This window comes from Heterodontus francisci, chromosome 34, assembly GCF_036365525.1.
Source record: "Heterodontus francisci isolate sHetFra1 chromosome 34, sHetFra1.hap1, whole genome shotgun sequence".
In the NCBI taxonomy this organism is placed as follows: domain Eukaryota; kingdom Metazoa; phylum Chordata; class Chondrichthyes; order Heterodontiformes; family Heterodontidae; genus Heterodontus; species Heterodontus francisci.
Genome location: NC_090404.1, coordinates 13,155,875 through 13,176,654, shown reverse-complemented (window position 1 = coordinate 13,176,654; position 20,780 = coordinate 13,155,875). Strand labels below are relative to the sequence as shown.

Here is a 20,780-nt window from a genome sequence, read left to right as displayed (position 1 = left end):
GTCTGAACTATTTTCATGATATGAAAGCAAAATGCTGCAGATGCTGGAAATCTGAAATAAAAACAAAGTGCTGGAAACACTCAGCAGCTTTGTGAAACTGTGATCTGTTCCTGACCGAAAGTGAAAAAAGCCTTTCTTCCCCGCACGTGGGAGGTGGGGGAGAGAGAAAGAGTGACAAGATAGGCAGGGGAGGGAGACTGCGAGTGGGAGCAAAAGTGGGAGGGAACGGGGAGCAGAGGCACAAGAGGGGAGGAAGCGGCATAGCCAGGAGCAAGTGGCGCATTGGTGGTGGGGGAGGGGTGGTGAAGCGGGGAACGAATGGCTGAGGGGTAAGTAGGAGCAAGAGGCAAGCAGACAGGCGTGGGAGGCAGCAACGAAGAGAAGTGCGATGGCAGGAGAGAGCGAGGTACTGTTGGGGCTGGGATGGAGGTGGTGATTGCAGCCACTGTGGGCATTTGGGTTTCATTTATTTTTTCTTTTGTGATTAACTTTACCACTGGCAGCTGCCAAAAACATTGCAGACAGTGATGTTTCAGTGAATGAGGCCGCATTCGCTCATGTGCAAGTACTGTGCCACCTAGTGGCTGCATTGTCAGCCAACACAGCCTAAAATCAAGGAGTCAATGATTTTCTCTCGGTCACTAGGACACTGAAGCCCCGCCCACTCTGTGCTGTCACCAAGATGGCCACACATGCGCTTTACTCTCTGCTCAACCAAGATGGTGCTTTTAAAATAGGCTTTTAAGAAAAAGCCCCAAAGCTGCAAACACGGGACATAATAGTACTAATTCGGGGCCTCTGGCCTATTTCACGTGTTTTTGAAGCTTCTCCACCCACGGACTCCATTCCTCCCCTGCGCCCCACCAACTCTCACCCGCTGCAAAAGCGTCTCCAGCACTCCTCAAGCTCTTATCAAAGTGACAGTGTGCCTGGTCCTGATATTGTCCAGCACTGCACCTGCTCATTGGGCTCCTGTATTGTGAATGGGCTGCGTTTGCTGACAACATAACCACTAGGTGACGCAGTACCAACACGTGCATAATTGCAGCCTCTTTCACTGAAATGTCACTGTGACATTTCAGGCAGCTGCCAGGATTAAAGATGGCGATGCTCAATTTATCACAGACAAACAACTTCAACCGGAATATCCCATCAATGGCTGTCATCGCCGCCTCCATCCCCAACCCACCTCCTACTCCCTCCTGCCATTGCGCTTCTCTTTGCCGCACCCTGCTGCCTTCCAGCCTCGCCGCTCCCCCCTCCACCCCCACTCAGCTGCTTGCTCCAGACCTCACCACTGCACCCCCTCCCCTCGGCCAATCGTTCCCTGCTCCTTTCTCCTTCCCCACCACCCCCCTGCTCTACAGCCACTAGCTCGCTCCCTGCTTCCCCGCCCCCCTTCCAGCCGCTAGCTCCAGGCCGCGCCACTGCTCCCCATAAGAACAAAAGAAATAGGAGCAGGAGTAGGCCATTCGGCCCCTCAAGCCTGCCCCGCCATTCAATAAGATAATGGCTGCTCTGCCCCAGACCTCAACTACTATTTCGTGCCAGTTTCTTTTCGCCCTCAACTCCCCGATAGTTCAAAAATCTATCTACCTCCTCTTTAAATACTTCCAGAGATTTAGCCTCCACAACTCTCTGGAGTAGAGAATTCCAGACATTCACTACCCTCTGAGAGAAGAAATTCCTTCGCATCTCAGTTTTAAATGAGTGTCCCTTTATTCTGTAACTATGTCCCCTAGTTCAAGATCCCCCACTAGTGGAAACATCTTCTCAACATCTACGCTGTCAAGCCACCTCAGAATCTTGTACGTTTCAAGAAGATCACCCCTCAATCTTCTAAACTCTAATGAATAAAGGCCTAACCTGTGTAGCCGTTCTTGATAAGTCAACCCCTTCATCCCAGGAATCAGCCTAATCTCTTGAACTGCCTCCAATGCCAGTATATCCTTTCTTAAATACGGGGACCAAAGCTGTATGCAGTACTCCAGGTGTGGCCTTACCAACACCCTGTACAGTTGTAACAATACTTCCTTATTTTTAAACTCCAACCCCCTAGCAACAAAGGCCAAAATTCAATTTGCCTTCTTAATTACTTGCTGCACCTACATGCTAACTTTTTGTGTTTCATGCACAAGAACACCCTGATCCCTCTGTGCTGCACTCTTTTGGAGTGTCTCTCATTTAAATAATAGTCTGTCTTTTGATTCTTCCTACCAAAATGCATGACCTCACACTTTCCTACATTAAACTACATCTGCCAAGTTTTTGTCCACTCAGTCAACCTATCTATATCCCCTTGCAGATTCCTTATGTCCTCATCACAACATGCTCTCCCACCTATTTTTGTATTGTCAGCAAATTTGGATCTATTACATTCTGCTCCCTCCTCCAAGTCCTAAATATGGATAGTAAATAATTGAGGCCCTAGGACTAATCCTTGTGGCACTCCACTAGTTACGTCTTTCCAACCTGAAAAAGACCCATTAAGCCTGACTCTCTCTCTCCTGTGAGTTAACCAATCCTCAATCCATGCTAATACATTACCCCCAATACTGTGAACTCCTATCTTGTGCAATAATGTTTTATGTTGTACCTAATCGAATGTCTTCTGGAAATCCAAATACACTACATCTACCAGTTCCTCTTTATCAACTCTACTTGTTATATCCTCAAAGAACTCTAGCAAATTTGTCAAACATAATTTCCCTTTCACAAAACAATGTTGATTCTGTTTGATTGTGTTAAGCTTTTCTAAATGTCCTGCTATTTCTTTCTTAATAATGAACTATCATTTTCCCAATGACGGATGTTACGCTGACTGGCCTATAGTTTCCTGCTTTTTGTCTCCCTCCGTTCTTGAACAGGAGCGTCACATTAGCGGTTTTCCAATTTGCTGGGACCCTCCCGGAATCCAGTGAGTTCTGGAATATTTCGACCAATGCCTCCACTATCTCTGCAGCCATTCCCTTTAAAACCCTTGGATGCGGGCCTTCAGGTCCTGGCGACTTGTCTGCCTTTAGCCCCATTCGTTTGTCAAATACTTTGTCCCTCGTGATAGAGACTTTGTCCAGCGGCCGATTGTTCCCTGCTCGCTCTCCGTCCCCCTCCAGCCGCTAGCTCCAGGTCACGCCGTTTCCCTTCTCTCGGCCACTCGCTCCCACGTTTGATTGTTCCCCGCTTCGCCACCCAAAGAGGCAAGGCAGGTCGCGAGAGGTGATGGGGCCTTCATTGCACTCCCTCTGAGGCAAATTTATCCAAAGCTGTTATTAATCACATCCAGGATCCTTAGAAATTCATTGACGATTCCACAATTAACAGTTTCAATGGCGGACCTCTTACCCGGCATTCGGTAAGGAAGTGAATGTGCCCTATTCACAGCGAGCAGGCGCAGTGCTACACAGCAGCTGGAGCATGCGTAGTGTCAGTTTCATCAGAGCTGTGCGAGTGCTGGAGACGCTTTTGCAGCGGGTGAGAGGCCGCGAGGCGCAGTGGAGGAATGGAGCCGGTGGGGAAGCTTCAGAAACACCTGGTGTAGGCCGCAAGCCCCGAATAAGAACCCCCAGGTCCCAGCTTTGCAGCTCCGGGGCTTTTTTTCGGGAACAGGCCCAGGTGAACGGCCGCCATCTTGGCTGAGCGGGGAGCAGAGCGCATGCGCGGTCATCCTGGTAACGACACACAGAGTGGGCGGGGCTTCAGGGTCCCAGTCACCAGGAGAGAAAATCATTGACTCATTGATTTGATTCTCACTCTGCACACAGGGGCTGGAGAACTGAACCCAGTCAGAGTAGAGGGAGGGAGAAAACTGGCGGTGGAGGAAAGAAATGGTGCAGATGATGCAATGGGTTTGGATTTCAGCACAGGGAGGAGGGAGAGTGTGTGGGATGCGGATTTACAGCTTTGGGGGAACAAGAGAGGAAAACATTTTCCATAAAAACTAGAATTGTCTGTTCAGAATTTCTATCCTGGACTTAGTGATGACTTTTATAAACTCCTTTGACAGGGTCTTAGAAGGGAATATTTTGCAGTCAAGAAACTGAAACCAAACATAACATCAAGATCTGACAGTCACTCGATTCATCAGGATCTGAATATCATCGGCCTTCGAATTTGAAAGGAGAAATGTTTTTTCTGTTTGTGGGGAAAGATTTCAATCATCACTGTGATTAGAAAAGCACCGAGGCACACAGACACACACACCTGAATGAGAGCACTAACTGTGGAAAGAGCTTTAACCAGTTACACACCTGAGAAAACATCACACCATTCACAGTGGGGAGAAACGGTAAATGGGTTCTGTGTGTGAACGAGGCTTCAACTTATCATTCAACGTGGAGAGACAATAATGGCACCCACGCCACGGGGAAACCGTGGAAATGTGCGGACTGTGGGAAGGGATTCAGTTGCCCATCCAAGCTGGAAACTCATTGGCGCAGTCATACCGGAGAGAGGCCATTTACCACAGCTCCAACTGTGAGAAGGAATTCATTTATTCATCTCTCCTGCTGAAACACCAGCGAGTTCACACTGGGGAGAGGCCATTCACCTGCTCCATTTGTGGGAAGGGATTTAATCAGTCGTCCACCCTGCTGACACACCAGGGAAAGGCTGTACACCTTCTCAGTGCGTAGGAAGGGATTCGCTAATTCATCCCACCTTCTGGCACACCAGGGAGAGGTCTTTCACCGGCTCAGTGTGTAAGAAGGGATTCACTGAAGCATCCAACCTTTTGTGACACCAGCGCATTCACACTGAGGAGAGACAGTTTACCTGTTCTGTTTGTAGAAAGGGATTTAGTTAATCATCCCACCTTCTGACACCAGCAAGTACACACTGGGGAGAGGCCATTCACCTGCTCAGTGTGTGGGAAAGTATTCACAAATTAATCCCACCTGCTGAGACACCAGCAAGTTCATGATTGACTGCCAAGGGTTGAATCCTGCTGTTATTCCTGCTGTTACTCACATCCAGGACTGAACCTGTTCATTTTGACAGTTGTGGTTTCTTTCTCCTGATGATAACCCCTATAATTGGGCTGAATAAATGTCAAATAAATCTTAATTTTTTCAGAGGAGGGGAGATTAATTGATCACTCAGGATCCAATCGAATGGTGCAGCAGGCTTGATGGGCTGAATGGCCTACTCCAGTTCCTATGTACTTTCTCCCCAGACTTCCCCAACTGTCTAATTCTTCTCAAGTGCTGGCTTCCTGTTGCACTGCCTTCTCCCTAGTTCTCCCATGACTTTCCATTCATCAGCTGAGTTTAAGTCCAAGTTTATTAGGGACATAGGAACAGGAGTCAGCCATTCAGCCCCTTGATCCTGTTCTGTCATTCAATGAGATCATGGTTGATCTGCAACCTAACTCTCTGTACACAGATATTATTTTAATACCAGCTTCCCCTGTCTGTTGTAATGTGATTTTTAAAACAACTGTCATCTACATCGCACCTTTAAGGTAGGAAAGTCTCCCATGGCACATCTCAGAAGCTTTAACTCACAAATCAGAAAAAAATTAACACTGAGCTAAAGAAGGGGATATTAGGAGGGCTGACTAAAATCTTGGTCAAAGACATAGGTTATTAGGATGGTCTTAAAGGAGGAGAGATGTGGACTGGCGGAGAGGTATAGGGAGAGAATTCCAGAGGTTAGGGCCGATGATTAAATGCACAGCCAATGGGACAGAGAGAGTGAGGGATGTGTAAGAGGCCAGAGTTGGAGGAATGCAGAGTTCTCTGAGGGTTGTACGGCTGGAGGAGGTTACAGATATAGGGAGGGGTGAGGCCTTGAAGGGATTTGAACCCGAGTTGAGAATTTTAAACTGGAGGCATTGGTGGACCTGGAGCCATTGTAGGTCAGTGAGCACAGTAGTGATGGATGACTGGGACTTTGTGATGGTTGGGTTAAAAGGCAGCAGAGTTTGGATGAGCTCAAGTCTAAGCAGGGTGGAGGTCAGTCAGAGAGCATTAGAATAGACAAACAGACTGACAACACTGAAACACTGGAGGGGGTCAAGAGAGGTGGTGGTGAGGTAGAGATGGGTATCTTCAGTGTACATGTGGAACCTGATGTCATGTCTTTGGATGATGGCACCAAGGGGCAGCAGATAGATGAGGGATAGAAGGGGCCATCGATAGATCCTTGGGAAACTCCAATGGTAACGGGTTGGGAAGAGAAGCCATTGCTCGAGATTCTTTGGCTATGATTGGATACTTCTGAGTGGAGCCAAGTGAGGTCAGTCCCACTCAGCTTGTAGTAAAATCCTTGTTTAATTAATAGCTTGTAGTCCAATTATTTGTCATACTCCAGTAGTTGAATTATATTAGTCAATTAACCATATATTATATTCCACTTAATTGTAATCTGTGTCGGACACTGTTCCCATGTGACTGCATCTTTATCTGTGAAGATGTAGCTGCATTCTTATCTGACAGGTGAAACATACCACATGGCCTAGGCCTACATGTAAAACTACAGTTTGTGGTTTAATCAGAGTTATTGCTGTGAAGACAGTCAAGGTTGAATAGTCCAGTGTCTGGAGCTGAGTCTGGACACAAACCATTAAAACTTGTAAGGTATACCTGATAAATAAAACAACTGTCAGAGCCTTCAGCCTTGACTTCTGTGTTTTAAATTAGTTAGTTCTTTTAATAAGGCATTAACTAGTTAATTGCACAGTAATGCCTTGAAAAGAATCAATCACTTTCTTTTGAATTATAGAACAGTCCTATGTATTACTTAGGAATTAATTTTGTCGTTATGTAGTCTTTTTCCTTTTGCTCTTGTTACTTATGAGCCTGTATTCCTTGAGTGTATCCTGCTGTATTTCGTAAGTGTATCTTGTTATGTCATCTTTACAGACTGATTGTTTTTATACACTGGTTTCATACATGTTATGTGTAGATTTTATGCATGAAGTAGTTTTGTAATTTCTGTGTTAATCTTGAGGCTGTGTAATGTGCCATTGTATAATGATGGGTACTGCATATCAGGAGGCGCCATAGAATCTTAGTAGAAAACCATTAAATTTAATGAAAGGACAAAAAGAAAAATGCTGTAATGAGGGGTACTGTCCCACGGGTGACTGACACCTGAGGGAACCAATCAGGAAGTGACATCCGCAGGTGATTGCCACTCTAAAGAACCATATCAGAGGCTGTTCACGCACAGCCTGAACCAATGAGACACTAGGAACACCACTAATCATAGGCATAGGCAGTGCACCAGAAAGGATTAAAAAGACTAGCTGCCAGCAACACGGCGTGCAGAGTGTGAAGTTGGAGAGTACATGCCTGTTGACAGAGAGAGGAGACCATGTGTCAACTTGTGCCCAAGGTTGAATCGGGAGGCAGGATCCGCACTGAGCCAGTGAAGTCACTGCCTGTGGAGATCACCAAAACAAAAGAATAGTATTTACTGACCAACCCCAATAGAAAGACCAAATGGACAAGATTTCACTTTCATAAACGTTAACACTCAAATCAAAAGCAACATAAATGCACATGAACTAACAGGTAACTCGTGATATATCTGCTTAAAGATTACACATTAATTATCAGATGCAACAAAGATAGACCTTACAGATTTACACGGCCGTCCTCTCGACAAAGATGGCACCGAATAGTCATAAAGTTCCTCAAAACCATGAACTTTTTCAGGTGGATTTCCAACTCCTGCCCTCCAAGATGCAAACACAGATTTATTGTCTCCTCGCCAATCGCGAGTGTTGCAGTCTTCCCTATAATGTTTCAGGCTTGTCACTTCTCAATGTCCTCAGTCCTGCTCACAGCAGTTTTCATGGCCTGGTTCCACCCATAACTCTTTAAGTCACTGAAAGCAGCTGTAGCAACTCATATTTGCCAAGGGCCAGCTCCCAGAAACAAGTCTTCCCTTTTTGCAGCCTGTCTTGAAAAACCAACAGCTTGTCTGGAAGAACAACAGCCTGCAGCTTGCTTCCACACTGCAGACCTGTGATCTGACCATTGAATAGCTCTGGTCACATGACTATTTCATTTAACCTGGTTCTGACTTCCCAGAACTCTGAAGCTTTTAGTTTCATTTTCCAGTAAATGACTGTCTCAAAAAAAAACAGGTCCTTGCACCTAATAGTACATTCAACAAGTCAACTGTTCAGATAAAAGTCTGCACACAAGAGTATTCAGGGTGGTCAAGACAGGGCAACAACCTCCTCTTCATAGATACATAATCCCAACTGCAAGACGATGGTGAGTCCGGGGAGAATGATGGGTGGACACAGTGTGTGTTGTCATTGTAATGATGATCCTACCCTCAATAAACAAACCATTCCCAGGTGTGAAATATGAAACATGATATTCAATTTGGAGCAAATCAGATCTGGGATTGTCTTTCTCACACATGGATGTCAAGATGACCCATGTTACCGGGGTTGGTGGAGCTGGACAGAGCCTGACCCAGCACCGACAGGACGGTCCCACTGGGAGGTGATATAAAGCTGAGTTAATACTCACATGTATCATTTTCATTGAAAAATTAATTTTACAATGAGACTCAGTGCATATTTCCTGTCAGGTTACCTTTCAGCTGAAGGGAGGATTAAAGTTTTTACATCACCAATCACATCAACGTTCACTATATCGGAAAGTCCTGGCAAACTTTCCTGCAAGTCCCTTTAACAGGACACTGATGAACTTTACATTCAGAAATGTAAATGTACAAGGAGTTTATAGTAGAATTTAAGTGGGGGGTCTGTGATTATTAATCCATTTGAAAGGGGTCCTTCAACCAAAAATCTTTGAAAATCACTGCTGTTGATTCGATGTAACTCTGTACTCACTGTAATTCTCTGTAACTCTATGTTACTACGTCTCTGATTCCTGATTTGGCTGGAAAAGCTTTTACTATTATTACCACAATTGTGCACCATCTCTTAGCCTCTTTAATCGCTGCTTTTTGTTTCCCTCAATTGTGGGTGATATTTGTCCCTATTCTCCTGTAAACTGAATTCATCATGTAGATGGGAGTGTGGAATTTGAGACACAAACAGATCAGCCATGATCTTTTTGAATGGCGGAGCAGGCACGAGGGGCCGAATGGCCTACTTCTGTTCCTAATTCGTATGTTGATCCAAACTGGGTTCAATGTAAGACAGTTCGGGAATGATTCACCCCTACACCTTCACTGGCAGGTAAAACCCCAGACAGTTCCTTAGTAAGGATTTCTCTGGTTCCTCACCATATATTTATAAGGATACTGAAACCCAGCTTTCTTACAGTCCACTCCTGGAAGCCCCACTCCCTGAGCCTACAACCTTCAGCAGGGTCAGTGGTGGAGTTTCACAGTGGGAGCAAGCCCAGAGTAACTGTCGGGATTGCATCCATGTGCATGTTCCGGGTCATTTATTTTTAGTTATCCTGGTGTCTAACACACACACATCAATAAAGCATGGAACTCCTGGAAACACACTGCAGGTCCTTCATTATCTGGTGATCAAATGTCTGTTGTGTAATTCTGCCAGCAGTTAACAGGCTCCTGTAAACTCCTCTGAGTAATATTTTAATGTGGACTTTAATCTATTTATATTAAATGGGTTTTATTTTAAATGAGTTTACACTTGTCTTAAAATGATGGACTCAGGACTGTCACACAAACATGTTAAATGTTCATAGAATAATTACACAAGTAATTTTCAGACTGGGAACTTAAACCATCGTTTCATCAGGAACAGATCACAGTTTTACACCAGTCTCTGATTTGACAGCACGTTTCCAGCATTCACCTGTTGTTCTTCCTGACTTTAAACACAGTTGTAAAGGAGCCTTATGTTCCGTGCCCAGGAGCTCTGAACCGTGGAAGAGAGCAGCTGGGACACATTTCTTACACACCTCAGGATTAACCCACATGTGGACTTTGTTGTCAGTGAACAGAGACGAGAAAGACCAAAGTGCTGTTTGTTCCAATCAGTGTGATCCTGAAGGACTGTGTCCAGGCTGAAGTTCTGTTCCTGTCGTACGATCCTCCCCCCAGATTGTCCTTCCTGAGCTCCAGCCGGGTGATGCTAAACACTCAGGTGAGAAAGACAAAAATCTACAATAATGCGTTTAAAACAAAACTGAATTATTTCTAATCTATCCAGAATAGTAAATTTCAGCCCAGGTAGAGTGGTTATTAACATCAGCAGAAATAAACCCTAACTTTCAGAATAAAAAACTTATGGAGCAGGAGGCCATTCAGCCCATCGTATCTATGCTGGCCAAAAACAGAGCTATCCAGCCTAATCCCACTTTCCAGCTCTTGGTCCATTGCCCTGTCAGTTACAGAAACCCAAGTGCATATCCAAATGTTTTTTTTTTAAATTGTGATGAGGGTTTCTGCCTCTATTACCCTTTCAGGCAGTGGGTCCCACCAACTCCCCCCCACCCCCAGGTGAAATGATTTCTCAACTTCGCTTTAAGGCTTCTGCGAATTACTTAAAATATATGTTCCCCTGGTTATTATCCTCCCTGCTAAAAGAAATCAGTCCTTCCTATCCACTCTCTAGGGCCCTCTAATTTTATTCAACCCAATTAAATCTTCTCTCAACCAAAACAACCCCAGCCTATCTAATCTTTCCTCATAGCTAAAATTCTCCAGTCTTGCCAACATCTTCATAAATCTCCTCTGTAACCTCTCTGGTGTGATTACACCTATCCTGTGATGCAATGACTCCGGAACGGTATGCAGTACGCTAGCTGTGGTCCAACTAGTGTTGTATTCAGGTCTCGCATAACCTCCCTGCTCTTTCAGAAACTGCTGGAAATACTGAGCAGGTCCAGCAGCTTCTGTGGAAAGGAAAACTGAGTTAATGTTTCAGGTCTGTGACCTTTTATCAACAGAAAATGCTGGAAATACCCTCTGCTCTAATATTGTATGCCTTGGCTAATTATGGAAATTATCCCGTATGCATTCTTAACCACTTTATCTACCTGTCCTACTACCTTCACAGATCTGTGAACATCCACTCCATGGTCTCTCTGTTCCTCTATACTTCTCAGTATTCTACCAGTAATATTGTATTTCCTTGCCTTGTTAGCCTTCCCCAAATTCTCTGAATTGAACTCCATTTGTCAATTTTCTGCTCACTTGACCAGTCCATTGATATTTTCTTGCAGTCGACAGCTTTCTTCCTCACTATCAACCACAAGACTGCCAACATCTTAATCGTGCCCCTGACGTTAAAGTCTAAATTATTGATACATATTGACACTAATATTGATAAAGTACTGAACCATGTGGAACTTCACTGGAAACAGCCTTCCAGTCACAAAAACATCTCTTGATCATTACCCTTTGCTTCCTGCAGCTCCAGCTGACAACACTTCCTGCACATGTGGTTGTCCAGGACATGAAAAGTTTCTGGGGATCCCACATGGAACAGGATGTTCCCTCCACCAGACTGAGATGCCCTGCCATTCCTTTATTTATTAGACTATTAATTGACTTAACTGGAATAAACTGACGATTTAAATAAATAAAAACTCATCAGCTACTCACCGATCAGCTGTTCACTTTGTGCTGATGTCACTTTATTGTGTATACAGTGTTAACTGAAATGTTTTGCTGAACTATTATCTATATATCTCAGATTTTAATTTACTGAAAAATTCAGAATACTTTATTGTCACTATCGCTTGTTATTTAACTTTATCCCCTGGATCTGATTGATTATTTGAACACTGACTGTAATTATATGATAAATTAGCAAATTGGCTTTAGTTTTATGCTAATTATTAGATCTTGTCTTATTTTAAAGTTGATTAATGCAGAGACCAGATCTGTACACTGTTCTCTAGCTGGGGGTGGGGGGAGCGGGGTGGTGCTGTAACTAGTATTTTATCCAGTTCCAGCATAATTTGGGTGGCGCAGTGGCTAGCACTGCAGCCTCACAGCTCTAGTGACCCGGGTTCAATTCTGGGTACTGCCTGTGTGGAGTTTGCAAGTTCTCCCTGTGACTGTGTGGGTTTCCGCCAGGTGCTCCGGTTTCCTCCCACAGCCAAAGACTTGCAGGTTGATAGGTAAATTGCCCCTAGTGTAGGTAGGTAGGTGGTAGGAGAATGGTGGGGATGTGGTAAGGAATATGGGATTAATGTAGGATTAGTATAAAATGGGTGGTTGATGGTCGGCACAGACTCAGTGGGCCGAAGGGACTGTTTCAGTGCTGTATCTCTAAATAAATAATCGCCCTACTTTTATACACTCTGTCCTTCAACACTTTTCATCCTACCATATTATTGTGCATTCCCTTGCCTTGTTTGCCGTCCCCAAAAGCATTACCTCACACGTTTCCAGATTCAATTCCATTTGCCACTTCTCAGCCCACCTGATGAATTCATTGATATCTTTCTGTACTCTACAGCTTTCTTCTTTATTATCAAGGACATGATCATTTTTTGTATCATCTGCAAACTTCTTATCATGGCTCCTACATTTAAGTCTAAATCATTGCTATATAACCTTGAAAGGCAAGCAGCCTAATGCTGAGAACCCTGTGGAAACAGGCTTCCAGTCAAGATTCAGTTCTGGATATGATTAACAGCAGCAATAATAGCAGAATCCAACCCCTCCAGTCACATGTGAACTTGCTGATGTCTCAGCAGGTTGGATGACTGAGTGAATCCCTTTCCGCACACGGAGCAAGTGAATGGCCTCTCCCCAGTGTGAACTCGCTGATGTGACAGCAGGGTGGATGATCGATTAAATCCCTCTCCACAAATGGAGCAGGTGAACGGCCTCTCCCCTGTGTGAATGCGCTGGTGTCTCAGCAGGAGGGATGAATTAATGAATCCCTTCTCACACACTGAGCAGGTGAATCGCCTTTCCCTTGTGTGAACTTGCTGGTGTGTCAGAAGGTGGGATGAATTAGTAAATCCCTTTCCACACATGGAGCAGGTGAATGGCCACTGCCCAGTGTGAACTCGCTGGTGCGTCAGCAGGTGGGATGATTGCTTAAATCCCTGCCCACAAGTGGAGCAGGTGAACGGCCTCTCCCCAGTGTGAATGCGCTGGTGTCTCAGCAGGTGGGATGCTTCAGTGAATCCCTTCTCACACACTGAGCAGGTGAATGGCTTCTCCCCAGTGTGAACTCGCTGGTGTGTCAGTAGGTGGGATGACCGAGTGAAACCCTTCTCACACACTGAGCAGGTGAATGGCCACTCCCCAGTGTGAACTCGCTGGTGTGTCAGCAAGGTGGATGATTGATTAAAACCTTTTCCACAAATGGAGCAGGTGAACGGCCTCTCCCCAGTGTGAATGTGCTTGTGTCTCAAAAGATGGGATGCTTCAGTGAATCCCTTCCCACAGACAGAGCAGGTGAATGGCCTCTCCCCTGTGTGACTGCGGCGATGTGTATCCAGCAGTGATGGGTAACTGAAACCTTTCCCGCAGTCCCCACATTTCCATGGTTTCTCCATGGTGTGGGTATTCTTGTGTCTCTCCAGCTTGGATGATCAGTTGAGGCCTCATCCACACACAGAACACGTGCACAGTTTCTCCCCAATGTGAATGGTACACAGGCTGTCTAACTGGTTAAAGCTCTTTCCACAGTCAGTGCACTGGAACACTCTCACTCGGGTGTGTGTGTCTCGGTGCTTTTCCAGTCACACTGATGTTTGAAATCTTTTCCCACAGACAGAAGAGACAAACATTTCTCCTTCCTCATTCAAAGGCTGATGATATTCAGGCCCTGGCGAATTAAGTGACTGTCAGTTCTTGACGTGATGTGGTTTGAGTTTGCAAATCGTCCCCTTCAAATCCACCGTAAAAGGAGTTTACTAAAGCCATCACTGCAAGTCTAGGGTAGAAATACACAACAGACAATTTTAGTTTTCATAGAATATTTTTCCTCTGTTGTTCCCCCAAAGCTGTAAATCCCCGTCCCGAACATTCTCTCTCCTCCCGGTGTTGAAATACAAACCCATCGCACCATTTCTTTCCTCCACGGCCAGTTTTCTCCTTCCCTTTACTCTAGCTCGGTTCAGTTCTCCAGCCCCTGTGTTGCAGAGTGAGAATCAAATCAATGAGTCAATGATTTTCTGTCCTGGGCACTGGGACCCTGAAGCCCCGCCCACTCTTTGCGTCATCACCAATTTGACACGCATGCGGCCTGCTCTCCGCTCAGCCAAGATGGCGGCCGATATCGGGACCGCTTCCGAGAAAAATCGCCTGAGTTGCAAACGCGGGATCTGGAGGTTTTTATTTGGGACTTTCGGCCTACACCAGGTGTTTCTGAAGCCTCCCCGCCCATCTGCTGGCTCCTCCATTCCTCCCCTGCGCCCCGCCGACTCTCACCTGCTATAAAGCCCTCTCCAACATTCGCTCGGCTATGATCAGTGACACTGCGCATGCTCCAGATGCTGTCCAGCATTGCGCCTGCGCACTGAGCTCCTGTTAGTGTGACTAGGGCACATTCACTTCCGTCTGGAATGCTGGGTACAGCCATTTCCTTAGGTCATAAATGGGAAATAATTTTCTGCGTTCCAGTTCAGACGGCAAATGAATCTGTTCCCAGAGTCCCCATGCTATTAATTCAGGTGGGCGCAGGCGTCTCACCAGGCCATACAATTGGTTGAAGGTTTGTTCACATACAGAACATGTGCACTATTTCTCACCTTGTGATTGGTGCTTTTTCGTTCTATATCACAAAACCGACGATATTCAGGTCCTGATGAATCAAGTGACTCTGTTAGATCTTGATGCCATGTTTGATTTGAAGTTACCATATGTAAATCCTTTAAGGCAGAGATGAGGAGAATTTTTTCTCTCTGAGGTTCGTGAATCTTTGGAACTCTCTTCCTCAAAAGGCAGTGGAAGCACTCTGAATATTTTAAAGCCAGCAGTAGATAGGTTGTTAATAAGCAAGGGGGTAGACGGGAATGTGGAGTTGAGGTTACAATCAGGTCAGCCATGATCTTGTTGAATGGTGGAGCAGGCTCAAGGGGCCAAGTGGCCTTCTCCTGCCCCTAATTCGTATATTCATATCCCTATTCTAATTCTCGTAAAATTATTTTTACAACATTTGCTGCCTTAGTATAGGATAGAAATTCAAAACAGACGATTCTAGTTTGTATAGATCATTTTGTCCCTTCCTGTTCCTCCTTAGCTATAAATTCCCCATTCTACACACTCCCACCTCCATCTTTACCATCTAACAACAACATCAAGTACACCATGTGAAAGTTTATCTCTCCCTATGGAAGGAATACTATCTAGATTCACCAGAATGTTAACTGGACTCTAAAGATTAAATTAGGACAAGAGATTACACAAACTAGGTTATATACCCTGGAATTTAAAGCTTAGGGGGTGATTTGATCAAAGTTTTCCACATATTAAAGGTAACTGATAGAGAGAAACTATCTACCCTATTTCCACTGGTTGCTGAGTCCAGGACTAGGGGAGATAGTCTTGAAATCAGAGCCAGATCTGTCAGGAGTGAAGTTAGGAAACACTTCTACAAACAAAAAGGTGATAAAAGTTTGGAACACTCTTCCTCAAATGGCAGTACTGTGCCAATTTTCACACTGAAATATCTTTAATGTTCTCCACCTTCTGCACCAAGCGACTACTCATTCTTGTTGATTTCAACTGCACCTCAACTCATCCTGCTCTCTCCTCTGAATTTACTGCCCTCCAATCCTCCCTTAATCTCTCCCTCCATGTTAACTCCCCCATCCATATACATGGCCACCACCTCGACCTTGTTACCTTAAGCAATCTCGTTACTCCCATTGTATCAATCACAGATATGGCCATTTCTGATCACTTCCATGTATCACTCTCCCCTCACATCCCCTTTTCCCACCCAACCCTACTTCCATCTGTGACTGCCCCTGGAAAAATATCTCTCCCAATTCACTTACAACTGCGCTTTCAAAATCCCAACTGTCTAACATTTGACCCTGCATTCACCACGTTTCTGTAGCTATTGATCTGTTCAACCACACCCTCACCTCCACTTTTGATGCCTTAGTCCCCATTAAAACCATTCTCTCTCACCCTGGTCATTCCCCCGGTACAGCCCTCATCTCCACTCCCTTCAGTCCAACAGACAGAGATTTGAACTTATAGGCCAGAGAACTGTTTAAGCCATTCATTGCCAGTTCTTGATGGACCACATAAAGAACTATCAGATCTGCTCTCATCTGCTAAAACTGCTCATTATTCCAGGATCCCTTCTCCACTGCAAACCATCTTCTTAACCCCTCTATCCTGTCTCCTCCTCCCTCAACTCCAACTATCAGTGAGATTGAGTCTATCCATTCTGCTGCTTCCCTGTCTTCCCCCCAGCCCATTGGGCCAAACTTCCCCTAATGTTCCCCTGTACCCTAACCTTATATCTTTTTCTTGTTTCTCTCCACCTCAACTCATGCCCTCTCCGACCACTCAAGTTTCCTTCCTGGTTCCATGTTAACTGATATTATACCCTTGACCCACCGTCCTTGCAAACTACCATCTTATCTCCAATCTCTCTTTCTGCTCCAAAGTCCTTAAATGTGCTGTCACCTTCCAAATCTGTATCCATCTTTTCCAGGACTCTATGTTTGTATCCCTCCAAACAGATTTCTGCCACGACCACAATATTGAGACGGTACTTATCAAAGTCACAAATGGCATCCTATGTGACTGTGACAAAGGTAAACTATCCTTTCTCGTCCTTTTCGACTTGTCTGCAGCCTTTGACATGGTTGACCACACCATCCTCCTCCAGAACTGCTCCATTGTCATCCAGCTGGGTGGGACTGCCTCACATGGTTCCATTCTTATCTATCTAATTGTAGGCAGAGAATCACCTGCAATGGTTTCTCTTCCCATTCATACTGTTACCTCTCATGTTCCCCAAGGATTTATCCTTGGCCACTCCCATTTCTCATCTACACCCTGCCCCTCAGTGATATCATGTGAAAACACAGCGTCAAGTTTCACATTATGCTGACCATAACCCAGCTCTACCTCTTTGGACTCCTCCACCATTGCTAATCATCAGACTGCCTTACCAACATCCAGTACTGGATAGGCAGAAATATCCTACAACTAAACATTGGGAAGACCCAAGATCCTGTTTTCATTCCCTGCTCCAAACTCTGCTCACTTAACACAAACTCCCTGACAACTCTGTGCTGAACCAGACCTTGGTGTCATATTTGACCCGATAAAAGCTTCCGACCAATATGCACATCATCACTAAGATCACCTACTTCCACCTCTGTAACATCACCTGACTCTGTCCATTTTAATTCATCTGCTGCTGAAATGCCCATTCATGCCTTCAATACTTCCAGACCTGAATATTTAACACACTGCTGGGCTGACCTCCCCCTTTGAGAAGGTCCCGCATGGTAGGCTGGTCCAGAAGGGATCCAGAGTGAGCTAGCCAATTGGATACAAAATTGGCTTGGTGATAGGAGGCAGAGGGTGGTAGTGGAGGCTGGTGACCAGTGGTGTGCTGCAGGGATCGGCGATCGGCCCTCTGTTGTTTGTCATATATATGAATGACTTGGATGTGAATGTAGGGGGCATGATTAGTAAGTTTGCAGATGACACCAAAATTGGTGGTATAGTGGACAGTGAAGAAGGTTGTCTAAGGTTACAACAGTATTATAGATAAACTGGGAAAGTGGGCAACGGATTGGCAAATGGAATTTAACGCAGACAGTGCGAAGTGATGCATTTTGGGAAGTTAAACCAGGGCACGACATATACAGTGAATGGCAGGGCGCTGGGGAGTGTTGTTGAGCAGAGGGACCTTGGGGTGCAAGTAGATAGTTCCCTGAAAGTGGCAACACAGGTAGAAAGGGTGAAGAAGGCGTATAGCATGCTTGCCTTCCATCGGCCAAGACATTGAGTACAAGAGTTGGGACATCATGTTACAGTTGTACATAACGTTGGTTAAGCCGCATTTGGAGTACTGTGTGCAGTTCTGGTCGCTGCACTACAGGAAAGATGTGATTAAGCTGGAGAGGGTGCAGAAAAGATTCACAAGGATGTTGCCTGGTTTGGAGGGCTTGAGTTATAAAGAGAGATTGGATAGGCTGGGTCTGTTTTCCCTAGAGCGAAGGAGGCTGAGAGGAGACATGGTAGAGGTATATAAAATTTATGAGATGCATAGATAGGGTAGACAGCCAGAGTCTGTTTCCTATGGTCGGGGTGACTAAAACTAGAGGGCATAGATTTAAGGTGAGAGGGAGGAGGTTTAAAGGGGATCAAAGGGGTACATTTTTCACACAATGAATAGTGGGTATCTGGAAGGAGCTGCCTGAGGAGGTCGTGGAGGCAGGAACAGTAGCAACATTTAAGAGGCATCTGGACAGGTACTTGAATGAGCAAGGCATAGAGGGATTAATGCAGGCAGGTGGGATTAGTATAGATAGGCATTATGGTCGGCACGGACGCGGTGGGCCGAAGGGCGTGTTTCTATGCTGTAGGACTCTATGACTCTATTCTACCATCTGTAAAATTGACATCAAAAACTTTGCTGCCAGTGTCCTAAATTGCACCAAATCCCGTTCACCCATCACCCCCATGCTGACTGGCCTGCAGTGGCTCCCAGTTAAATCATATCTCGATTTTAAAATTCTCATTTTAATTTTTTTTTTTTTTTTTTAAAGTCCTCTGTAACCTTCTCCACCCACACAACCATCTGAGATTTCTGCGCTCATCTATTTCTGGTGCCTGGAGTATCCCCATTTTAATTGCTCCACCATTGGTGACCACACCTTCAGCTGTCTGGACCTTAGCTCTGGAATTCCCTCCCTAAACATCTCCATCTCTCTCGTTCTCTTTCTTCCTTATAAGATGCTCCTTAAAACCTACCTCTTTGACCAAACTTTTGACCATTTGCCCCAACTTCTCCTTATGTGGCTCAGTATCAAATTTTGCTTTCTACCACTCCTATGAAGCGGGATTGCATAAAAGGTGCTATATAAATTCAGTGATCTAGAATGCACTGAAGATCCAAACTCTCTAATAAAATCAGTTTTATTTCAAACCATTTGCAGTCAGTTGGGCTCCAGTTGCCCTGCTCCCCCGTCCCCTAGGTACAAACTGCTGTGCTCTCTAATTGTGGTCTTGACCCATTCTCCCTGCTTAAAGTGCTGCGGAGCTGCCTGCCTGCAGTTCAGTCCTGTGCTGTCCCCACACTCACTTCCTGGCTCCGGCTGCTGCTCCTGAACTCCTCAATCTGCTATTTTTATGCAGGTTTTAACCAATTTATTTTAAAGTTGCATTACAATAGTGGACTCAGATCTGCCATGTTAAATCTTCATAGTATTAACAGTAATTTTCAGACTGTAAACTTAAACCTGCCGTTTCAGTTTTTCAGTTTTGGAGATACAGCACTGAAACAGGCCCTTCGGCCCACCGAGTCTGTGCCGACCATCAACCACCCATTTATACTAATCCTACACTAATCCCATATTCCTACCACATCCCCACCTGTCCCTATATTTCCCTACCACCTACCTATACTAGGGGCAATTTATAATGGCCAATTAACCTATCAATCTGCAAGTCTTTGGCATGTGGGAGAAAACCGGAGCACCCGGAGGAAACCCACGCAGACATAGGGAGAACTTGCAAACTCCACACAGGCAGTACCCAGAATTGAACCCAGGTCGCTGGAGCTGTGAGGCTGCGGTGCTAACCACTGCGCCGCCCTTCACTTTCAGTCAGGAACAGATCACAGTTTTACATCAGTCTCTGATTTGACAGCACGTTTCCAGCATTCACTGTTGTTCTTCCTGACTCTAAACACAGTTGTAAAAGAGCCTTCTGTTCTGTGCCTCGGAGCTCTGAACCATGGAAGAGAGCGGCTGGGACACATTTCTTACACATCTCAGGATTAACCCACACGGGGACTTTGCTGTCAGTGAAGAGAGACGAGAAAGACCAAAGTGCCGTTTGTCCCTCTCAATGTGACTCTGAAGGACTGTGTCCAGGCTGAAGTTCTGTTCCTGCCGTACGATCCTCCCCCCAGATTGTCCTTTCTGAGCTCCAGCCAGCTGATGCCAAACACTCAGGTGGGAAAGACAAAAATCTACAACAATGTGTTTAAAACACAGCTGATATATTTCAGTTTCCCAGAATATTAATAATCCCTATAACTGGGCTGGAGTTTAACACCAGCAGAAACAAACCTGACTGTCTGACAGGATGGTAGAGGCAGAAACCATGATAACATTAAAAAGTACTTGCATATGCAGCTGAAGTGCCATAACCTACTGGGCTACAGACCAACAACTGGAAATTGGGATTAGGCTGGATGGCTACTAGTTGGCCAGCATGGACACAATGGGCTGAATGGCCTCATTCTGTGCTGTAAATTTCCATGACTATGATTTCTATGTCAGAATGAACATAGTTCAGTCCTGGATGTTATCAACAGCAATCAGAGCAGAATCCAAACCCTGCAGTCACTTGTGAACTCGCTGGTATCTCAGCAGGTGGGATGACCGAGTGGAACCCTTCCCACACACAGAGCAGATGAATGGCCTCCCCCCAGTGTGACTCCGCTGGTGTACAGTGAGGTTAACTGATCACCTGAACCCAGTCCCGCAGTGGGAGCACCTGAACGGTCTCCCGTCAGTGTGAACACGATGATACGCCAGTTCCCCAGAACTTTTATAGCATTTCCCACAATCTGGGCACTTAAAAGGTCTCTCATTTGTGTGAACTCGCTGGTGCTTCAGCAGGGCAGAGACATCAGTGAATCCCTTGTCACACACTGAGCAGGTGAACGGTCTCTCCCCAGTGTGAATGCGCTGGTGAAT

At 45.4% G+C, this 20,780-nt stretch overlaps 1 protein-coding gene and 1 pseudogene across 5 annotated transcripts; one reads left to right on the top strand and one right to left on the bottom strand.

Moving 5' to 3' along the window:
* The window catches only part of LOC137348652 (zinc finger protein 721-like), a 35,864-nt pseudogene that overhangs the window by 4,011 nt on the left and 11,073 nt on the right, over positions 1-20,780 (top strand).
* LOC137349070 (zinc finger protein 436-like) lies at positions 7,046-15,767 on the bottom strand. Of its 5 annotated transcripts, none has more exons than XR_010969230.1 (3): positions 13,940-14,298; positions 9,864-13,807; positions 7,046-7,381 (listed from the first exon to the last, which is right to left on the bottom strand). XR_010969230.1 is itself a non-coding variant. In XM_068014374.1 (3 exons), the coding sequence occupies exon 3, from the start codon at positions 13,425-13,427 to the stop codon at positions 12,585-12,587; it is 843 nt and encodes a 280-aa protein (XP_067870475.1). In that variant the 5' UTR covers positions 13,428-13,807; positions 13,940-14,005; positions 14,625-15,767; the 3' UTR covers positions 7,046-12,584. The 5 variants fall into 5 exon arrangements, 4 of the variants coding, with proteins under 4 accessions (XP_067870475.1, XP_067870477.1, XP_067870476.1 ...); XM_068014374.1 differs by adding an exon at positions 14,625-15,767 and having other exon boundaries at positions 7,046-13,807; positions 13,940-14,005; XM_068014376.1 differs by lacking the exon at positions 13,940-14,298 and adding an exon at positions 14,625-15,767 and having other exon boundaries at positions 7,046-13,807.

Coding starts and splice junctions, on each gene's coding strand:
- LOC137349070 (XM_068014374.1), bottom strand. CDS start 13,427: ATGGAGAAACCATGGAAATGTGGGGACTGCGGGAAAGGTTTCAGTTAC.